The sequence below is a fragment of the Vicia villosa genome, linkage group LG5 (genome assembly GCF_029867415.1).
Source record: "Vicia villosa cultivar HV-30 ecotype Madison, WI linkage group LG5, Vvil1.0, whole genome shotgun sequence".
NCBI classification, from domain to species: Eukaryota; Viridiplantae; Streptophyta; class Magnoliopsida; order Fabales; family Fabaceae; genus Vicia; species Vicia villosa.
In genome coordinates this window covers 139,611,195-139,628,753 of record NC_081184.1, presented here as the reverse complement: position 1 = coordinate 139,628,753, position 17,559 = coordinate 139,611,195, and the positions used below count along the sequence as shown (strand labels likewise).

The window sequence follows — 17,559 nt, the reverse complement described above, 5'->3', positions numbered from 1 at the left end:
AAAAATCCGCAGGTCTTCCTGCGGAATTTTCTGCCAATTCTAGTTCCGCAGGAAAGTTTATTTTAATTTATGAAATCCCAGGAAAATCCGCAGGTATACCTGCGGAAAAATTTCCGCAGGAAATTCCGCAGGTAAATCGAGTATTTCTAGTAGTGAAATAAATAATATTGAATTTTGATTTGTAGTTGTGATTGTGATTGTGTAAAATAAAAGGAAACATGCAATGCATGTTGATAAAGTTTTTGTGGTGATTGGCTTGGTAAATTTGATTTGTTACATAAACATGTGTTTTGAATTGTAAACTAAGTACTAATTATATGATAATGTGCATGTAAGTATTGTTGTAATTAAAAATAATGGAATCTTGATGAGTTGGTCTATTTAGAAGTTAATAAAGAAAATGAGAATAATTGATGTGTTGCTATTTCGTAATCATGACATATGAGTGTTTCTTGCTAAATAGAGTGTTATAAAACAAATATAATTTTTTGTTTACAAAAAGGGTTATATCAATACTGCTTTAAAAAAAATATTGTTGTGTTAACTATGTCATTTATTTTAATCCATTGATATGAGTGATGTTTTTGTTGTAAAAAATTACGCAGACAACTCTATAGCACCTATGAGATGGCAGAGTCTTTTTTAGTTAAACTAGAGATTTTGAGTTTGATTTCTTTTTTGGACACGCAGCAATGTTAAATCTCTTGAGGAAGAGATTGACTTCCTATATGATCGTACATGGTTCGAAGAATTAGTCTTTGTAGTTGTAGTTGTACTAAGAATTTGCATTCCATGTATTTTTTTAGTATTTTATTAGATAGTAGTAATTTTGTTACTTTTATTTTCCGTGGTATTATTTGGTTTGACGGATTATTAAGTTGTGTTGGTTGTTGATAAAACTTTTTTTTGAAAGAAAAGAATATGCATTGACAGTGTAAAGTATTTTTTCACTATCAATCAATCAATCACAGACTTGTATCCTATCAAGTCATACTTTTAATTTAAAAATACTGCTATGACATGATTGAATGTTATAATTTTATTAGATGATGGTGTAAAATTAGTTTTCACAGACAGTGCACTACCTTTAATCTCTTTTTTAAATGATATAATTTGTTTTTTTTTATAATAAGGGGGACCGAAGCCCATGAAAAGGAGGTTATAGCGAAACTAAATGGGAAGAAGGATTCCCACATAAGTCACTATAAACTAAGTGCTTAGCAAGGGAGGGGCAATCTTTAAAATTGCAAAAGGTATCTAGAAGCATAATTCCATGTTTAGCTAGAGCATCAACACACTTGTTAGATTCACAGTAGATGTGGTGGTTAATTGTTTGGGTTATGAGTGGGGTTAGGATCAGACTCAGTAATGGGCTGGTAGAGAAGAAGATGAATTGAGGCCACTGAGTCAGTATGAAGGAGGTGGCAGAAATGATTGTAAGAAGAGGGTGAAGGGAGGGATTTGGGGTCACCTGTTATAGTGATTTCATTGCTCTTATAGGTGAATGACATTTTTGGGATCGAAAAGTCAACCATGAGTGGGCCAAGAGTTCTTAACCATTCCATACCAAGAATCACATGACATCATGAGTTAAGAGATTAAAACACCAATTGATAAAAAGGGTTCTTCAACTACTCTTTTAGATCTAGAATTTTAACCATTAGACACAAACAAAACTAAGAAGATAAGAAAAATATAAAATTTTGAATAATTCTCTATCTTTCAATAAGCCAAGAGTTTGTTTAAATACAAACAACATCTTAAAGAATTGGACTAATGGGCCAAGCCCACTTGATTTCTTAATTCGTATGGGCCTATTAATAGTGACAATCATTAAAGTCACGTCATCCTCTAACAAAGAAAAAGCAAATATGCTAAAAGACCAAAATTAAATTCCTTTATATCTAAAGGGTGAATAAGCAAAGATACTAAAAGACCAAAATTAAATTCCTTTATATCTAAAGGGTGAATAATGCAATTGAATTATGATGAATTAAAATAAAATAAAAAAACAAAAGGGTGAAATCTCTTCACACATAGATAATTTGGACTGCGAGTTACCAACATAACTCATGTATAAATATAGCTGGAAGCAGCTTACTTCATGTATCAAGAATCGTGCCCCACACTGTTCTACTATGTTTTCTTGTGAGCCTTCTATCCAAAAAATTGTTGTAAGGCACCTTTTTTGGCCTCCTTTAAAGGGATACACACCATACGACAAGTTAAGCGTAAACTACATCATGCACGAAGATTGCGTAATACGCTAACAACTTATTTTTGCAGTCAACAAAATCAACTGTCAAAATCTTTACAAGTCAGTCATATTATGGACAACCATCTTCACTTAATCTTTTGTTGAATTCTATTTATTTTAAAATCATGCAAAATAAATTTAGGAGTAATAACTCATATTAGTCTCTCATAAGCGTTACACAAGTCAAATTAGTACCTTATAAAAAAATAAACTCAACTTAATATTTTATAAAATTTAACCGAATCATATTAATTTTTCTGCTAATATTTTTTTCAAATCCGTTTTCTCCTGCTTTTAAATCGGTTTTTTCATACTTTTAAACCATGACTGGACTGTCACGTTGAATTTAATTTTTTATTTTTTCAAAATTAAATTGATTTTTATTTTTAATTTCGTTTTAAAACAATTATGAATTAATAATATGAAAAAAAGCTAAAATTATTTCTTATAAGAAATCGAATATAGAGTCTTTAAAAAAAATCTCTATGTCCGTACCACCAGGGGCGGAGCCAAGGCCCAGCTAGCCCGGGCAAGCGCCCGGGCTCAACCCCTATTTTCTTTGTACTCCCCCTAATTTAATATTCGATTTTTAGATAAAATCAGGGGCACAATTAATAAAAATAGGGTGTGAAAATTAAAACAGATGAATAATTAATGGTGTAAAGTTTTTGCCCAGGCTGTCAAAAATTTCTGGCTCCGCCACTGCGTACCACTAGATCAATGTACATTTATGCAGGGCCGTCTCAAGAAATTTAGAGGCCCTATTCTAAAATTTAAAAAATTTCTAATAAAAAAATGAAAAAAATTTCCTAGGCAACAAGTATAACATTTAGATTTTCAACCAAAAAAATTGTGGATTTTATAAGAATTTTTTTTTAAAATTAATTTATTAATTTTTTCTTTTTCTCATATTCAAAATCAAACTTTCAAATCTTAAAGAGAATAAAATTACAAATTAAAATTAACAATAAAAAATAAAAAGTAATTAAAAAATAATTTTATAAAATAGAAAGATTAAAAATTATATTATAATATATAATATACACTTGAATTTTTAAATTATAATGTCCATGCAAAGTAATAAAAATATAATATTAAAAAATATAAAAGATCAATATTTCATAGGAACAATTTTATATTATAGGAAAATCTCCCCATCCATCTCACCATCCATCTTAAATATTTAATTTTAAAACATTAATAAATTAAGTTTGAATAAGGTATGATATATTGATGAGAAAATAAATAATTAAAATACTGCATTGATATCCAGAATAAATAAATAAAAGATATGATCTTTAAATGTATATTAGTAATAAGAATTAATTATATAAGCTTTGCTATTTGAAAATCTTTAATGAAAATTTGATTAAAAAAAAGAAAAACTGAAACATGTACATAATTGGTTGTTACGAGAAGATTTTTATTTGAGTTTGATTGATCGGTTGAATTTATTATGTAATTTTACTACTGCTATCTAGTCACAAGTTATAGAAGAAATAAATTAAATTTTTCTAAAATTTGCTACTGTGCACAAGCTTTGAATTTGGAGGCCCTTATATTTTTGGAGGCCCTCTGCAGTGGACCAGACTGCACAGGGGTATCACCGGCCCTGCATTTATGACAAGTAATTCTCATGATTTCTACTAATATTAACAACTTCTGTGCATAAAGTTTTACCTACGAGGTCTCAAACTCAATTCCTTTCAGGTTAAATGATATTCACTTTACAACTATACAAATTAATATCTATTGTTAATAAAGTGACTATTATTTACAACTAGAAAAATCAATATCTATTGTTAGTAAAGTGACTATTATTTACAACAAGACAAATCAATTTATATTGTTGATAAAGTGACTATCATTTACAACTAGACAAATCAATTTCTATTGTTAGTAAAATAACTATCATTTACGACTAGACTAATCAATTTCTATTGTTAATAAAGTAACTATCATTAACGACTAAACAAATCAATTTCTATTGTTAATAAAGTGACTATCATTTACAATTAGACAAATCAATTTCTATTGTTAATAAAGTAATTATCATTTACAATTAGAAAAATCAATTTCTATTGTTAGTTAAGTGACTATCATTTGCAAATAGTCAAATCAATTTATATTGTAATAAATTGACTGTCATTTAGTCTGAAGAGATTTGGGTTTGAGACCCTATTAAAACATTGGTTTAGTGGTAAAGACGTAAGATGTAGTTTAAAGGGTCTGAGTTCAACTCCTTATAATTATAACTAAAAAAATCGGTTTGAAAAGATATGAACAGAAAGACTAATATGATCCGGTTAAATTTTGTAAGAGATTGAATCGAATCTATTTTATTGTAAAGGATTAATTTGAATTATATAATTTTTGTGAAGGCCCAAAATAATCTTCACTCTAAATTTAGCTTAATATTTGCTCCAACAAATTTTATTCTTCTAAACAAATGAATTATATGTGAAATATAACTATAATATTATGTGTGTATAATTTGTGAATGTATATGTTAATTTTTCTCTCCTGTTTCACTATAAATGTCCCATTTACAATATATTTTATTTTAATTAAATGTTATTTTGAAAATTAATGAAGCATTAATTTTTTTGATAATATATCTTTATTTATTTTATATTAATTATATGACTATTTTACTAACTACGATGAATAAACACATTTTAATAAATAAAATTCATTTATAATTAATATCCATCTTTAGTTCCAACAAATTTTATTCTTTTAAACAAATGAATTATATGTGAAATATAACTATAATATTATTTTTTTTTATAATTTATAAATGTATATGTTAATTTTGCTCTCCCTGTTTCACTATAAATGTCGTATTTACAATATTTTTTATTTTAAATTAAATGTTATTTTGAAAATTAATGAAGCATTAATTTTTTTGATAATATATCTTTATTTATTTTATAAATTATATAACTATTTATAGAATATTATATGTAAAATATACTATAATATTATGTGTTTATAATTTGTGAATGTATATGTTAATTTTGCTCTCCCTGTTTCACTGTCCCATTTACAATATTTTTTATTTTAAATTAAATGTTATTGAAAATTACTGAAGCACTTTTGATAATATATCTTTATTTATTATATATTAATTATATAACTACTTTACTAACTATGATGAATAAACACATTTTAATAAATAAAATTCATTTATAATTAAAAAAATAACATATCTAATTACTTTGATCATCATTATTCTTAAAAAAAATTAATTTTTAAATTTATTTAATAACAAATGCATTTGAACCATTATATAGAATAAATACACTGATTATTTAATTAATTTTTTTTATTTTTTTTATAAATAAGATAAAAGAGAATATTTTTTAATAAACTTGAAATTCAATACATTTATAATTGAAATGAGACAGTATAACAGAAGAGTAGTTTTGTAATCATATCAGTCAAACAAGTACAAATCAAATGTTCTAAAAAGGAATATATTTCTCTCTCTCATAAAAAAACAACATGAGAATGAAAACACATGATTCCATTATGAGAAACATTTACATACATACTGTACTTTCTTTTTTCTCTCTCTCTCTTAAACATCTTTGTTCATTACTTGTTTCTTCAAAATGGAACAAGTTAATGACAGTAGTAGATTCTTTGTGTCTCAAGATGAGTTGTTTTCCAATGGTGAAGAAGACATCAGTAAGGGAAAACCTAGAAAGAAATACTATAATGAAGATGGCACAAGAATGTTTGTATCAAAGAATCTTGAGATTGAAAGAAGGAGGAGAGATAAACTTCATTCTAGGCTTTGCACACTTCGTTCTATAGTACCAAACATCACAAATGCAAACTCTCTAAACTTCACTCTCACTTTTTTTTATATATAATGATTTTATTGTTAACAATATTATGAAACTTTATTACATGTTTTTTCAGATGCTCAAAGAAAGTATTATTGAAGATGCTATTACTTATGTCAAGAAGCTTCAAGATGAAGTTAATAGTCTCACACAAGAGCTTCAAGCATTGGAAGCAAAGGAAAACTTGGAGCGGAAAATCGATGAAGTTTCTGGTGCAGAAGAGATGAAGAAATGGGGGATGCAGGTTTTGTACACATTAATTATTTTTTATTTTACTAAATAAATGAAATATTAATTAATCATGTAACATGTTTGTGTGGTTATTTTGTATAGGAAGAGATTCATGTGGAAAAAACTGATGGGACTAATCTGTGGATTAAGATGATCATTGAGAAAAAGAGAGAGAGGTTCAACAAATTAATGGAGATTATGAATGATTTATGCATTGAAATGACAGACATAAGTGTTACAACTATAAAAGGAGCATACATGATCACAACTTGCTTAAAGGTAAGAATCTAAATCAAAAAACTAATTAACTATAATAACTATTGGAAAAAGTTAACATTATTAACTTTGATTCATTTTTCTGTTTCTTATTTTTCAGAACTTGGGTGGTGAACCATTTGATGTTGATCAAGCAAAGTATTGGTTGCAAGATATAATCAAGATGATTTAGAGATAATAAATAATTTATTTCCTATGCATTTATATTTGATTTTTATTTTTCATTCAACTTGTAGTACTTCTTTTATTAACTTATAACATTTCATGTATCACTCAATCTCAACCATATTTAGACAAGTCTGTAATAAAAATCATTCCCTTTTAAACAACTCCAAAGTTTTTGAATATAAATGCATGTTTCGTATCACGTCTGAACCGTTTTGTCGCATTTTAGTTCACCGTTTTCACCCGTGATAACTACGCAGCCTTAATGGTGAAAGTGAACCAACTCTTATTGTTGGATAGTTTCAATGCGAAAACAAACATGACTAAAAATTTAGTGTCCTATACAATAATGGATATTATTGAACAATTACTACAAAAATGTTTAATTAAAGGAACACAATATCTTAATAAAAGAAAATGATTTTTTAGATTTAATTTGTTTGTAATAAATTTGATCCTTATAAAGAGTAGTTTTATGAAATTGATTTTCTAAACTCAAAGTACCATCATTTAAGTCCATCCATCAAAATTAAATGCAGAAGTATGTCTAAATTCATATTAAGCATTATAATAGATCCTTACTCAAAAATTGATTTCCTTCCTAATTAATTGGCCATGATTTCCTCTCTTTAATTGAAAGTAGATATATCAATACTCAGAGATTAAATTTTAGTAATTATTCAATGGCATTATATGATTTTATATAAGTTGTACATTTTGTACATTAACATAATTTTTCATACAAAGAAACCCCAAATTTGAAAAAAGTTAACCCATCCTTTACCCTTCCTTCCACCCATGCCAAAAGAGAGACCTGCAATCATCATAGAACAAAATCCATTTTAAAAATTTAAGTTCTTTTCAATTGTACTTAATTAAAACTTAAACCCTAATTAAAAAAGGTAGAGAAAAGGAAGATACTAATACTACACCTCGATTAGATCTACAAGTTGGGGGTTCTTCAAAGCGAGAGAAAGGAAGTCGTTTATAGGCAAAACCAATATCAATGATGATGAGACCAGAATTTTGATCAGCCACAATGATATCTTTAACCGGAAGCCATAGGAAAAGCTCTTCACGAGACATGCCTTGCAAAACCTTAAGCTGTCCGAAACTAAGGTTGGCTTTAACAACACTGTCGAAGAACACTGCTGTTTCATACTGAGCCAAACAAGGACGATCCAAGTATACTTCTAAACGACCCATTTGATCTAATTCGAATGATTTCACACTCCGAGGGAAGAGTCCTGCTGGGAGGCCATGGTTGCGGAGAATATCAAGAAGAGGAGATTCAAATTCTTCAGGAGCTGTTCCTGTGAGAGAATAAGCGAAAAGAACAACAAGAAGGAAAATGTAAACATGAGATTTTGGTGTCAGAGACATGTTCTTAGGATGAGAGTACGATGAAACACCTGAGTTAGTGTCTCTCTAGTTTTGAGGTTTTCTATTTATAAGGTTTTTAACGTTGGCAGTTACCAAAAGTAAAGGACTAGAATGTGGAAACTGCGTTGTTTCAGAAATGAAAACCTCGTGCTGCTGATGTTAGATTCGGTGTCGAAGGTTGGAAAGGGAATGAAATTCAAGTTTCGTAATTTTCAAGGAAATGTATGTATTCAAGTTTAGTACTAGGTGACAATATAAGATTTATCAAAGTTAACCAGAAATTTAGTGTTGAATACGTTACTTATACATAAATAATGGAAACATTTATAAAGTTGCAAATATTTATATACATTATATATGTAGACAATAAATACATTACATGTAAAGAAAACATTTCCATATATATTTTTCTTAAGAAATGCAAAAATCGTGAACGGTGTTTAAAGTACCAATAAATAATAAGAGACTTTTTCTCTTCTCCCTCCATGCATGACATGTTTTTCAAAATGAGTTATTTGGTCTTAAACGAACTTCATGTGTTTGCTCAAACACGGTCTTATATTAAATTTTTTAAATCAAAAACTAACATAAATTTTTTATGATATTTATTCTAAATATATGTAAAATATATTAATTTGAATATAATATATTTTTGAATACTATATTTAAGAAAATAGTTGTTCCTTTAAAGAATTAGAATTATTTGTGAATTGATGAGATGAATTTTAATGTGGTTTTTAAATTAAAAACTAACATAAAATTTTCATGATATTTATTATAAATATATGTAAAATATGTTAATTTGAATATAATATATTTTTGAATACTATATTCAAGAAAATAGTTGTTCCGTTAAAAAATTAGAATTATTTGTGAATTGATAAGATGAATTCTTAATTTGGTGTTGCAAAATTCTGGTGTGGTAGTGCAGGGGGACATATAAGGTTAGTAATCTAAAATACAAGTTAATGAGTGAGCAAAAAATGGTAGAGTGAACTATGATTAGAATCGTATTTTAGATTGCACACATACTGGTTTATATATGACAAATAGTAATTAGGCTTTATATCATATTGTGTTAGTGGCCTGCCTAGAACAGCTTCTCCCAAGGCTTGTCGAGGCATGAAATACGGGAAGCCTTTCAAAAAATTGGATACGTTCTCTATGTCGGGATCTTTATATAGAGAAGTGTAAGAGATCTAGATAACAGATGCATTAAATGCTAATCTCATCATTGAGACGTTTAGCTGAATTTTCTTACACATGACCCTAGGTTCGTAAGCTAGGGCGTGATGCTTTTCCCTAGGATATTTGAGTGCATTCAAGCGGCTTTGTATTTTTTAGGCAAGATCTGACCGTTGGTTTTTATCTTTCTATTTTCTTTCATTCTTATGGTTGATTTATCCATCTTGCTCTACTATATAAAGATTTTCGCTTGCATTTCTCCTCACAAAGTCTTTTCTCATTCCTTGAGCTCCACCGACCTTTGATTTCCCTACCTTCTTTTTCTATCTGTGTCATGCATTTTCTGATTCACCATCATCTCCAAGTTTCACTTGCCTTTAACCATTTTTTTCGCTTCACCTCGTTATTCAGGTGTCATTTTTAGCCTTTTTTTATTTACATTTTGTTGTTTTATTTTCTTGGTTTTGCCATCGGCAATATAGAGAATATACTTGCAATCATGATAAATAATCTTGATGGCAGAGATTTTTCGTCGTCTACAATATTTGAAAACCCAAATATTTCAAATGCTAACCCTATAGAGGTTAATCGACCCAACCCTAATCTTAACGTGCTTAGCAATATTTTGGGTCTAGCGCGGGTTTCGTAGAAAATGACAATGAGCCTTTTAGCACCTCTATTAAAGAGAGTACTAACGAATCTTCTAAAGAAGATAAAGAGATAAACTTTGGTAACCTTGATACGAGGGATGTGGTTGTTCGTGTTTTCTCTTCTATCAGGGCTCATATAGATCCAGATGTTGTTATAGCAGCTCGGAATGAGCGGTGGACTCGCTATTTTGCTAGAACTTTTAGGGCGAGGCATGGCAGAAACCTTAGCAATATAGAAATTAGGGACCACATTTATTTTTTTAGCCAATATGCTTTTATTACCAATGTTATCTTTTCCATGACACTTGGCGGACATGGCTTGACAGGAGCGTGAGGGTTTAGTGAAGTTGGTATATGTTGGTCAGTACCACTGCACTAGATGGATTTTGAACTATTGGGGATGATTTCCTTCCACACAACATGACTAGTGTGAAGGATGCTCACGTAGAAGTGGGTCCATCCCCTTATTGATTGGTTTTCCATGTCAACTTCAAAAAGAGGATTTTGTAATTCATTGACAAGTGTTTCATCCCATTTTATGAGTGCTTATTTTCCCAACTAAAATTCAAGTTTCCCTTCAATGGGTTTAATGAGAGACTGTTAAAGCACTTAAGGATTTTCCCTTCCCAGCTATTCCCAATAGCCCAGGCTTTTGTACAAATGTTTTGGCACTGGTGTGAGTACCAGTATAAAAATACATCTTTGAATATCTTCTTTAATATCCTCGATGTATCATGTACCACCAAAGACACTTGTCGAGGACAAGGATCAATCTTGTTGTGCCAAACATTTAAAGTGTTTGGCATATATATTGAAATTTTGAAATATTTCAAAGATCACTTCCTTATGGTGACTCCTCGGACTCTGAAGGATCACTCCATATAATGTTGAATCCGTGAAAGAGAACCTTTAAGAACTGGCCCTTCTATTTTAGAGCCAACTAAATTTAAGGATAAGATCCCGAAGTGGTTGGCCTGGAACCAATTTTACCGAGACTCATGCAAATATGCCATCACTTCTGACTCTCTAACCCCAGAGGAAGTGTTGATAAAAGAGGATTTGATAACCTTAGGGTAGCACCTAGGTAGGGTTCGCCATGCAAAAGAGGAGGTTCATTAATAACTGAGCAGTAGCGGACATGGTCCATGCTCATGAAAGGAAATAACTCTTTGGTGAGGAAAGTGGATTTATCTTAATATTTGTTTTTGATATTCCTTTAATATTTACTAACATTCTTTGTTCTTTTATGCACATAATTTGGCACCCATCAAGAATCTCTTTAAGAGAAGGAAATCTATGACAGTGAGTGACGTACTTTATACTCCTCTTCCTACTCCAACTTCAACCCAAGCGGAAGCAATAATGGCATAACTCTTTGTAGATACTAGAACTTTGTCCTCTGCTTAGACGCAATCGACCTATCTTGAATAGGAAGAGCCCTCAATCGAAAGGCGAAGCAAGGAATCCAATGATCGATTCGCTGATGTCGTTTCCACATGAATTTCAAATTTTAACAAGGTTGTAATTCATCGTTTTAAGGTAAATATAGGAGGTCAGAATGGTTTGTAAAAATAAATTGTGCGAATAAAGTTAGTAAAAGATACGTAATTAGAAAGTGATTAGATCTTATTTGAATCCCTTAATTTTCCCCTTTTGATGATTGTGCATTATTTGAATTAAATTGACTCATAATTTTATGGCAAATCAACAATACGACTGTACTCAATTCCTTGTCATACAACACACTAACTTAGATTAAAATTCTCTAATTCCTTTGGCAAATTTGAAGTAAAAGTAGGTAATCACATGCATTAATTCTCTAGCCACAACTTATAATTACTTATTCCTAGTTAATTAGTAAGTTAAATAATTGCTCTACTTACGATTGGTAGACTTTCAGTCAATAGTTCCTATTAATCTAATTTCAATTTGCACGCTTGTCAACACCCAAAGAGAATTAAGAATAAAAGCAATTGAATAAAAATTATATAATCAAAACATTTAAATAACATCAAACAATCATATGATCCAACAGAGTAAAATCAAACTCATCTTCTAAGACCTAATCATGAAAAATCTAACTACTCATAGCAATACAAGTAAATATCATGAGTTTAGAATAATAGTACATGAAAGTCAATGAATAATGAGGTCTTCAATGGTGAAAACTCTAATTCTTGAGCTCCAATATTGCCTAGTCGTCAATTCTACATCCAAAATTTGTAAAACTTGCAAAAGTGCCTGACTATTCCTTCTAAATAAGCATAAATGTGTCTAGAAAGCAACCCATATTGCACATGATGCCTCTCTCATGCACACGATGTCTACTCAATTAACCATCATGCACATGATGCTCTAAATCATGTACACGATATATTTTTCAGCTTTTACCATGTATGTAATATCCCCGATTGTTTCCAGGATAACCGTCTGGCCTCACAAACCAACACCGATTTTTTCAGTATGTTTTGTCCTCACTCACAGTTTCTGGGAAACTTCCCAAAAGGTCAACCATCCAAATACTACTCCAAGTCAATCATGCTAAACTATGAAATTCTAATTTGTTAGGTTACCCAAACAAAGATGCATCTTGTTGGTATATGTAGTACCAATCAATCCTTTTAGAAGTACAATCCTTATAAAGGTATAAATAGTACAATTTAGCTAGTGTCCAAAAAGTACAATCACCACTAAAATACTACTAACAAATCAGTGACTTATTCTAACAAAATTTAGTGACTTATACTAGAGGTATATTCCTTGCATCTAATTCTTCATTTAGTTCTACCTTTCTTTTTTTTCCTTTCTTCCATGTTGGCAACACATTATCCTTGAAATGTGTGGGTGGGGCCACACTCCTCTTTTCCTTTGATGGATCCTGCAATTCCTCTTGAATTTCTTCATTCACGTGATTCACAATAGAAATCAAGAGTTTTTGTTAGAGAAAGGAGTTTTTTATAATAACCTTGCTTAATAATTTCCCTTTGCAATAGGCTTCCGATGACCAAAATGCATAATGGTGAAATGATCAAGCAAGTGGTAGAATTCGACAAAAAAGGTTGCTGTAAAGAAGATGAAGGGACCAGTTGATAAGAGTCGCAAAGACATGCAACATGACAACAAAAACCATCCTCATCTAGGATTTTAGTGGAAGTAATGATGAAGCTTATATTGAAGATGAAAAATGAACAGGAGAATATTGCAAATTTTCTAAAAAGGATGAGAAACAACATAAGAGAGTTTACATTCTCAATGTCAAGGGCGGTGTCATCAATAAAACTCATATTTTCCTATAGATCACATTTTGGAAGAAGTATTATGGGTTGCACACTCATAATGAATAACATCTGTTTATTACAAATTTGTGCCAATTGTTGAATACAAAAATGAATTTGGAAAATTTTACTTTCTTAAATATGTTGTTATGTTTTAGAACGCGTTCAATAGATTAAAAATATTTTAATAAACCTATGTATCAACACATGAAGATAAGATATGAGTGATAACTCCATTTATGTGAGTTATCTAAGTTAGTTAGTGATGTTTTATAGATGAACACGATAAGTGTTCTGTATTTTTTTTTCACTTGGTTTTTTAGGTGATAGATTAGTTTATACGATAAGTGGTGGCATGATAGCATTACACTATTGATTCATGGAAAACCTAAGTGTCAAAAGATGTTGGTTGAAGTTGTGACACATGAGAAAATGTTGAATTGAAGAATATTCTAAAAGCTAAGATAAAGTGTTTAGTTGTCATAAATGGATAAGAATGAAAATTACAAAGAGAATGAAATTTGTCACCCATGTGGAGTGTACTATACCAGTACTGACTCCGAACGAGAACATGCTTTACATTTGAGAATTTCTTTAGCCACCTCCTAACCTTCTTGCCCACTCCTAGTGAATTTACCACACTACCCCTTGTTTCGGAAGTTCATTTCCGAAACGGTACTTTTTTTTGCAAAAAAGGTGTTTTCGGAAATGAACTTCCGAAAAAGTGTTTTTTTTAATATAAAAAATTGATTTCGGAGATGCATCTCCGAAATAAAGTTAAATTTTCAGAAAATGTGGTGTTTCGGAAGTTCATCTCCGAGCGCACCCCCCATGATGGAATTCGGAAATGCACTTCCGAAGTTATGTCTGGACAGAAGCAAAATGAAAAATAACAACGATTCGCTTTATTTAATCGGGTGAAGATTACAACGATAATATTACTGAAAATCAAAGTTACATATTGTTGAACACGGGTAGGTGGGGATGAGTCAACATTTTGATAACGTCGTCCGCCGATCTTTGAAGTTTGGCGTCCAACTCGATCGGGCCTTTCGAAGAAAATCGGTCGAACGTTGTCCACATAACCGCTAAGTCTTCGTCGTTCTTGATCTCAAAAGGTGTGAACTTAATGTCTCCCTCGTCGTTAAGCGATGGAGAGCGGTACTCGAGCTTGACAACCTTTCGATTCTCGGGATAGCGCAAAAGCGTGTTGAGCGACGGTATCAATTCCGCAAACGGCGTGTCGCGCGAGAAGCGAAATTGGAACGGCATCGGGTAGCCGGTTTCAAAGTAGACGAATGCTAGGTGAGGGTAGGTTTGTGTCATTTGTGTTTTGTGGTGTGAAGAGGATGAAGAAGAGTGTGTGGTATTTATAGACTTATTGGAGCATTGATGGCCCAACAAACCTTATCCTGCCTCAGGGGACATTTCGGAAATGAACTTCCGAAAATAGGCTCCAGACATGTATATTTCGGAAGTTCATTTCCGAATTATGCAGAAAACAGACTTAAATTTTGCATTTTGTTGATTGCTTAGTGTTTTGTGTAAACAATACCAAAGGAATTCAAAATAGACATAAATTAGACATTGATGACATAAAACATACTTATATTATATATGTATTGAATCGGTCCGATTTTACATGATAAACAACAATACATACAAAAAATGATCGTTACAAACAAAAAACGATCCGGAACGAACTAAAATTCACCGAACCAATCGGTGGATCCTAAGTCCAAAATAGGCACGTTCTTCGAACGCTCTCTATTTTGCTCGCGCTCCTTGCTCATCATTTCTTCAAACTCCGCCATCCTCGCAACGAACGGATCCGGCCAAGTCTCTGCCTCATTTGAACGATGTGCCGTCCATTGACAAGAAGTAGCCGGTATAGGACAACCCGGTTTCAAAAACACTTGAACGAAGTGCCGCGATCGTAGATACCCGATGCATATGACGCGGCCCGACGCGTCCAACGGCGGTCGACTATGAAGTGGAAAGAAAGTCTCACATAATCCGAACCTCGTCAAATCGACGCACACCATATCATATGCACTTGCTATTAGATGACCCATCTCGGGGAATGACATCCACTTCGAAACCGGAGAGATACCGGTAAGTGATGGAACAAGTGCATCATGAATTTTTGCAAACTTTTCTTGATTTTCATATAGTCGGTCGTAGATATCCCGATACGAAGTCAACTCCGCAATGAGCTCCTGTCGGACTAAAGTGTGATTATTTTCCCCTTTACCGAGCAAACCCGCAACGGCCCGATATCCACAATTACCGTCGCCTCCAACATCAACGATGTTATCGATATATTTGTGCATGAAAAGTGGCATCTCATCAATTTAGACAATCGGTGATTTTTTGATCGGCGGTGTGCGAGGTGGCTTCGAAATACGGGCTCCTTTGTTACCACTACACGTGGACTTCGGTGTCTCTTGAATTTCCGGCAACGATGAATCAACATGTTCAAAGTAGGAAGGAGATCGTTTTGTTGAATTGTCATCTTGTGTAATTTTTGACTTTTTCGGTGCACCTTTCGTCTTAACCGGTTGAGATGGCGGTTTCAAATCGGTGGTCTCCGGAAACGCGATCTTTCGCAATTGTTCTTTTATGTGCAATTTTGTTGTGTCGTCCGCCTTAGCAAACTTCTCCATTATCACTTCCAACTCGTCGGAGATGGTGATTTTGGAGTCATTTTCCTTCGGCGGGTCAAAATCATCAAAACGAAGTTTCTTCCAATGGTCGGCTACCTCATCCATGCGTATTGGTGAATTCAACTCCTTCTTTTTTGAAATTATACAAGCACACGGAAGGCCGTATGTAGTTCTAATGGTGCACCCACATAAAGAACTATCCGCCCCCGTGGTCTCCGACCGCTTAGCTTCATGAAACAAAAAATTCAAACCCGTTCGAGATATGTTGTAAATCAATTGGGAGAATAGAATTTGGCCCTTATACCGGTGTTCCATGACCGTCTTGCTCCGACCGAACGATGTTTGAATTTCATTGTGTTGATTTTCAAGCATTTGATTCACGGTGTCCCACCCGCGACACAAATCTCCCTTACTATCACCCAACCACCTCTTGAAGACCGCATGTGCGGATTCAACTCGGTTAGTCGTGGTGCAACCAAGATGTCTAACCCGATTTGTCCAAGCGCACACGACTTTTTCTCTAACTTTGTCAAGAATGGTGGATTCGACGTAATGACAAAATATCCTAATGGAACCACACAAAGACCTAAAGTGTACCAATTTCTCGGTATAATCCTCTTCGGAGTATGCATCCAAAATTCCTCTCCATGCCGCCATTATCCTATCAACCACAACACCGGCTTTGACAAATTTACCATTTTCATCCAACCTATCTTTTGTCCCAACCGCGGGTTTCAACTTGCTTCTCACGTTGCAAGTTATGTGATACCGGCAAAGTAAAGCGGTAGATGTCGGGAAGACGGTATCGACCGCATTCATCAAAGCATTGTCCCGATCGGTGACAACGACGTTTGGCATAACCTCTTGATCAACTAACAAAGACTTGCAAATTCCCAAGGCCCACGTAAAGTTTTCTTCTTTTTCACACTCCAAAAAAGCAAACCCCACCGAATAAGTCTTGTCCGTCGAGGTCACACCGACGATCTCTAGAAGAGGAAGCCTATACTTGTTTGTCTTGTACGTCGAATCCATGACTAGAACGGTTGGAAATGTGTTGAACAATTTGATACTTTCGGGATGAGTCCAAAAAATATCACGCACGGTAACTTTGTCCTCGGAGGTTCGGAAGCTTGAAACGTAATTGTTATCGCCTAGAAGTTTCAAAAGTTGTTGCATTTCCGACCGAGGGCCCATATTCAAAACCTTGAGATTGTGCCGTTCATTGTAAACTTGCTTGATATTTGAAACGCTATCCGGTTTCTTACGCTTCAAATCGGCAAGTATGTTGCGAGGCGCCACTTTGACTATCGTTAGGTCCGATATCACATTCCTCTCTTCGCGGGACAAACGACACGCCATTGGATGCCCGTGTAACTTGACATCCAAGGCATGATTATGCATTCCACAAATTACGGTTAACCGCCACAAATCATCAACCCTCCGAGTGGCACGCAACTTAAACGGACACCCGCACTTTCTCGATCCCGTGTCCTCGTGTTTTAGCACACGGTTTGATTGCACATAACTACCACCACGTTCGCAATTCAAAACAACGAAAGCTTTCCGCCTACTATTTCCGTTGTCCGACCTTAAAATGACAATTCCAAATCCAAGTTT

At 32.8% G+C, this 17,559-nt stretch overlaps 2 protein-coding genes across 2 annotated transcripts; one reads left to right on the top strand and one right to left on the bottom strand.

Annotated features, from left to right (window-relative positions):
• The first annotated feature begins 5,874 nt into the window (after positions 1 to 5,874).
• Positions 5,875 to 6,790, top strand: LOC131605586 (transcription factor DYT1-like). Its single transcript, XM_058877928.1, has 4 exons — positions 5,875 to 6,078; positions 6,188 to 6,355; positions 6,445 to 6,621; positions 6,719 to 6,790. Exons 1-4 carry the CDS (start codon positions 5,875 to 5,877, stop codon positions 6,788 to 6,790), a joined length of 621 nt encoding a protein of 206 aa, XP_058733911.1.
• A 635-nt stretch (positions 6,791 to 7,425) lies between these two features.
• On the bottom strand, positions 7,426 to 8,187 carry LOC131607536 (uncharacterized). Its single transcript, XM_058879530.1, has 2 exons — positions 7,716 to 8,187; positions 7,426 to 7,597 (listed from the first exon to the last, which is right to left on the bottom strand). The coding sequence occupies exons 1-2, from the start codon at positions 8,164 to 8,166 to the stop codon at positions 7,521 to 7,523; spliced, it is 528 nt and encodes a 175-aa protein (XP_058735513.1). The 5' UTR covers positions 8,167 to 8,187; the 3' UTR covers positions 7,426 to 7,520.
• Positions 8,188 to 17,559: the final 9,372 nt, after the last annotated feature.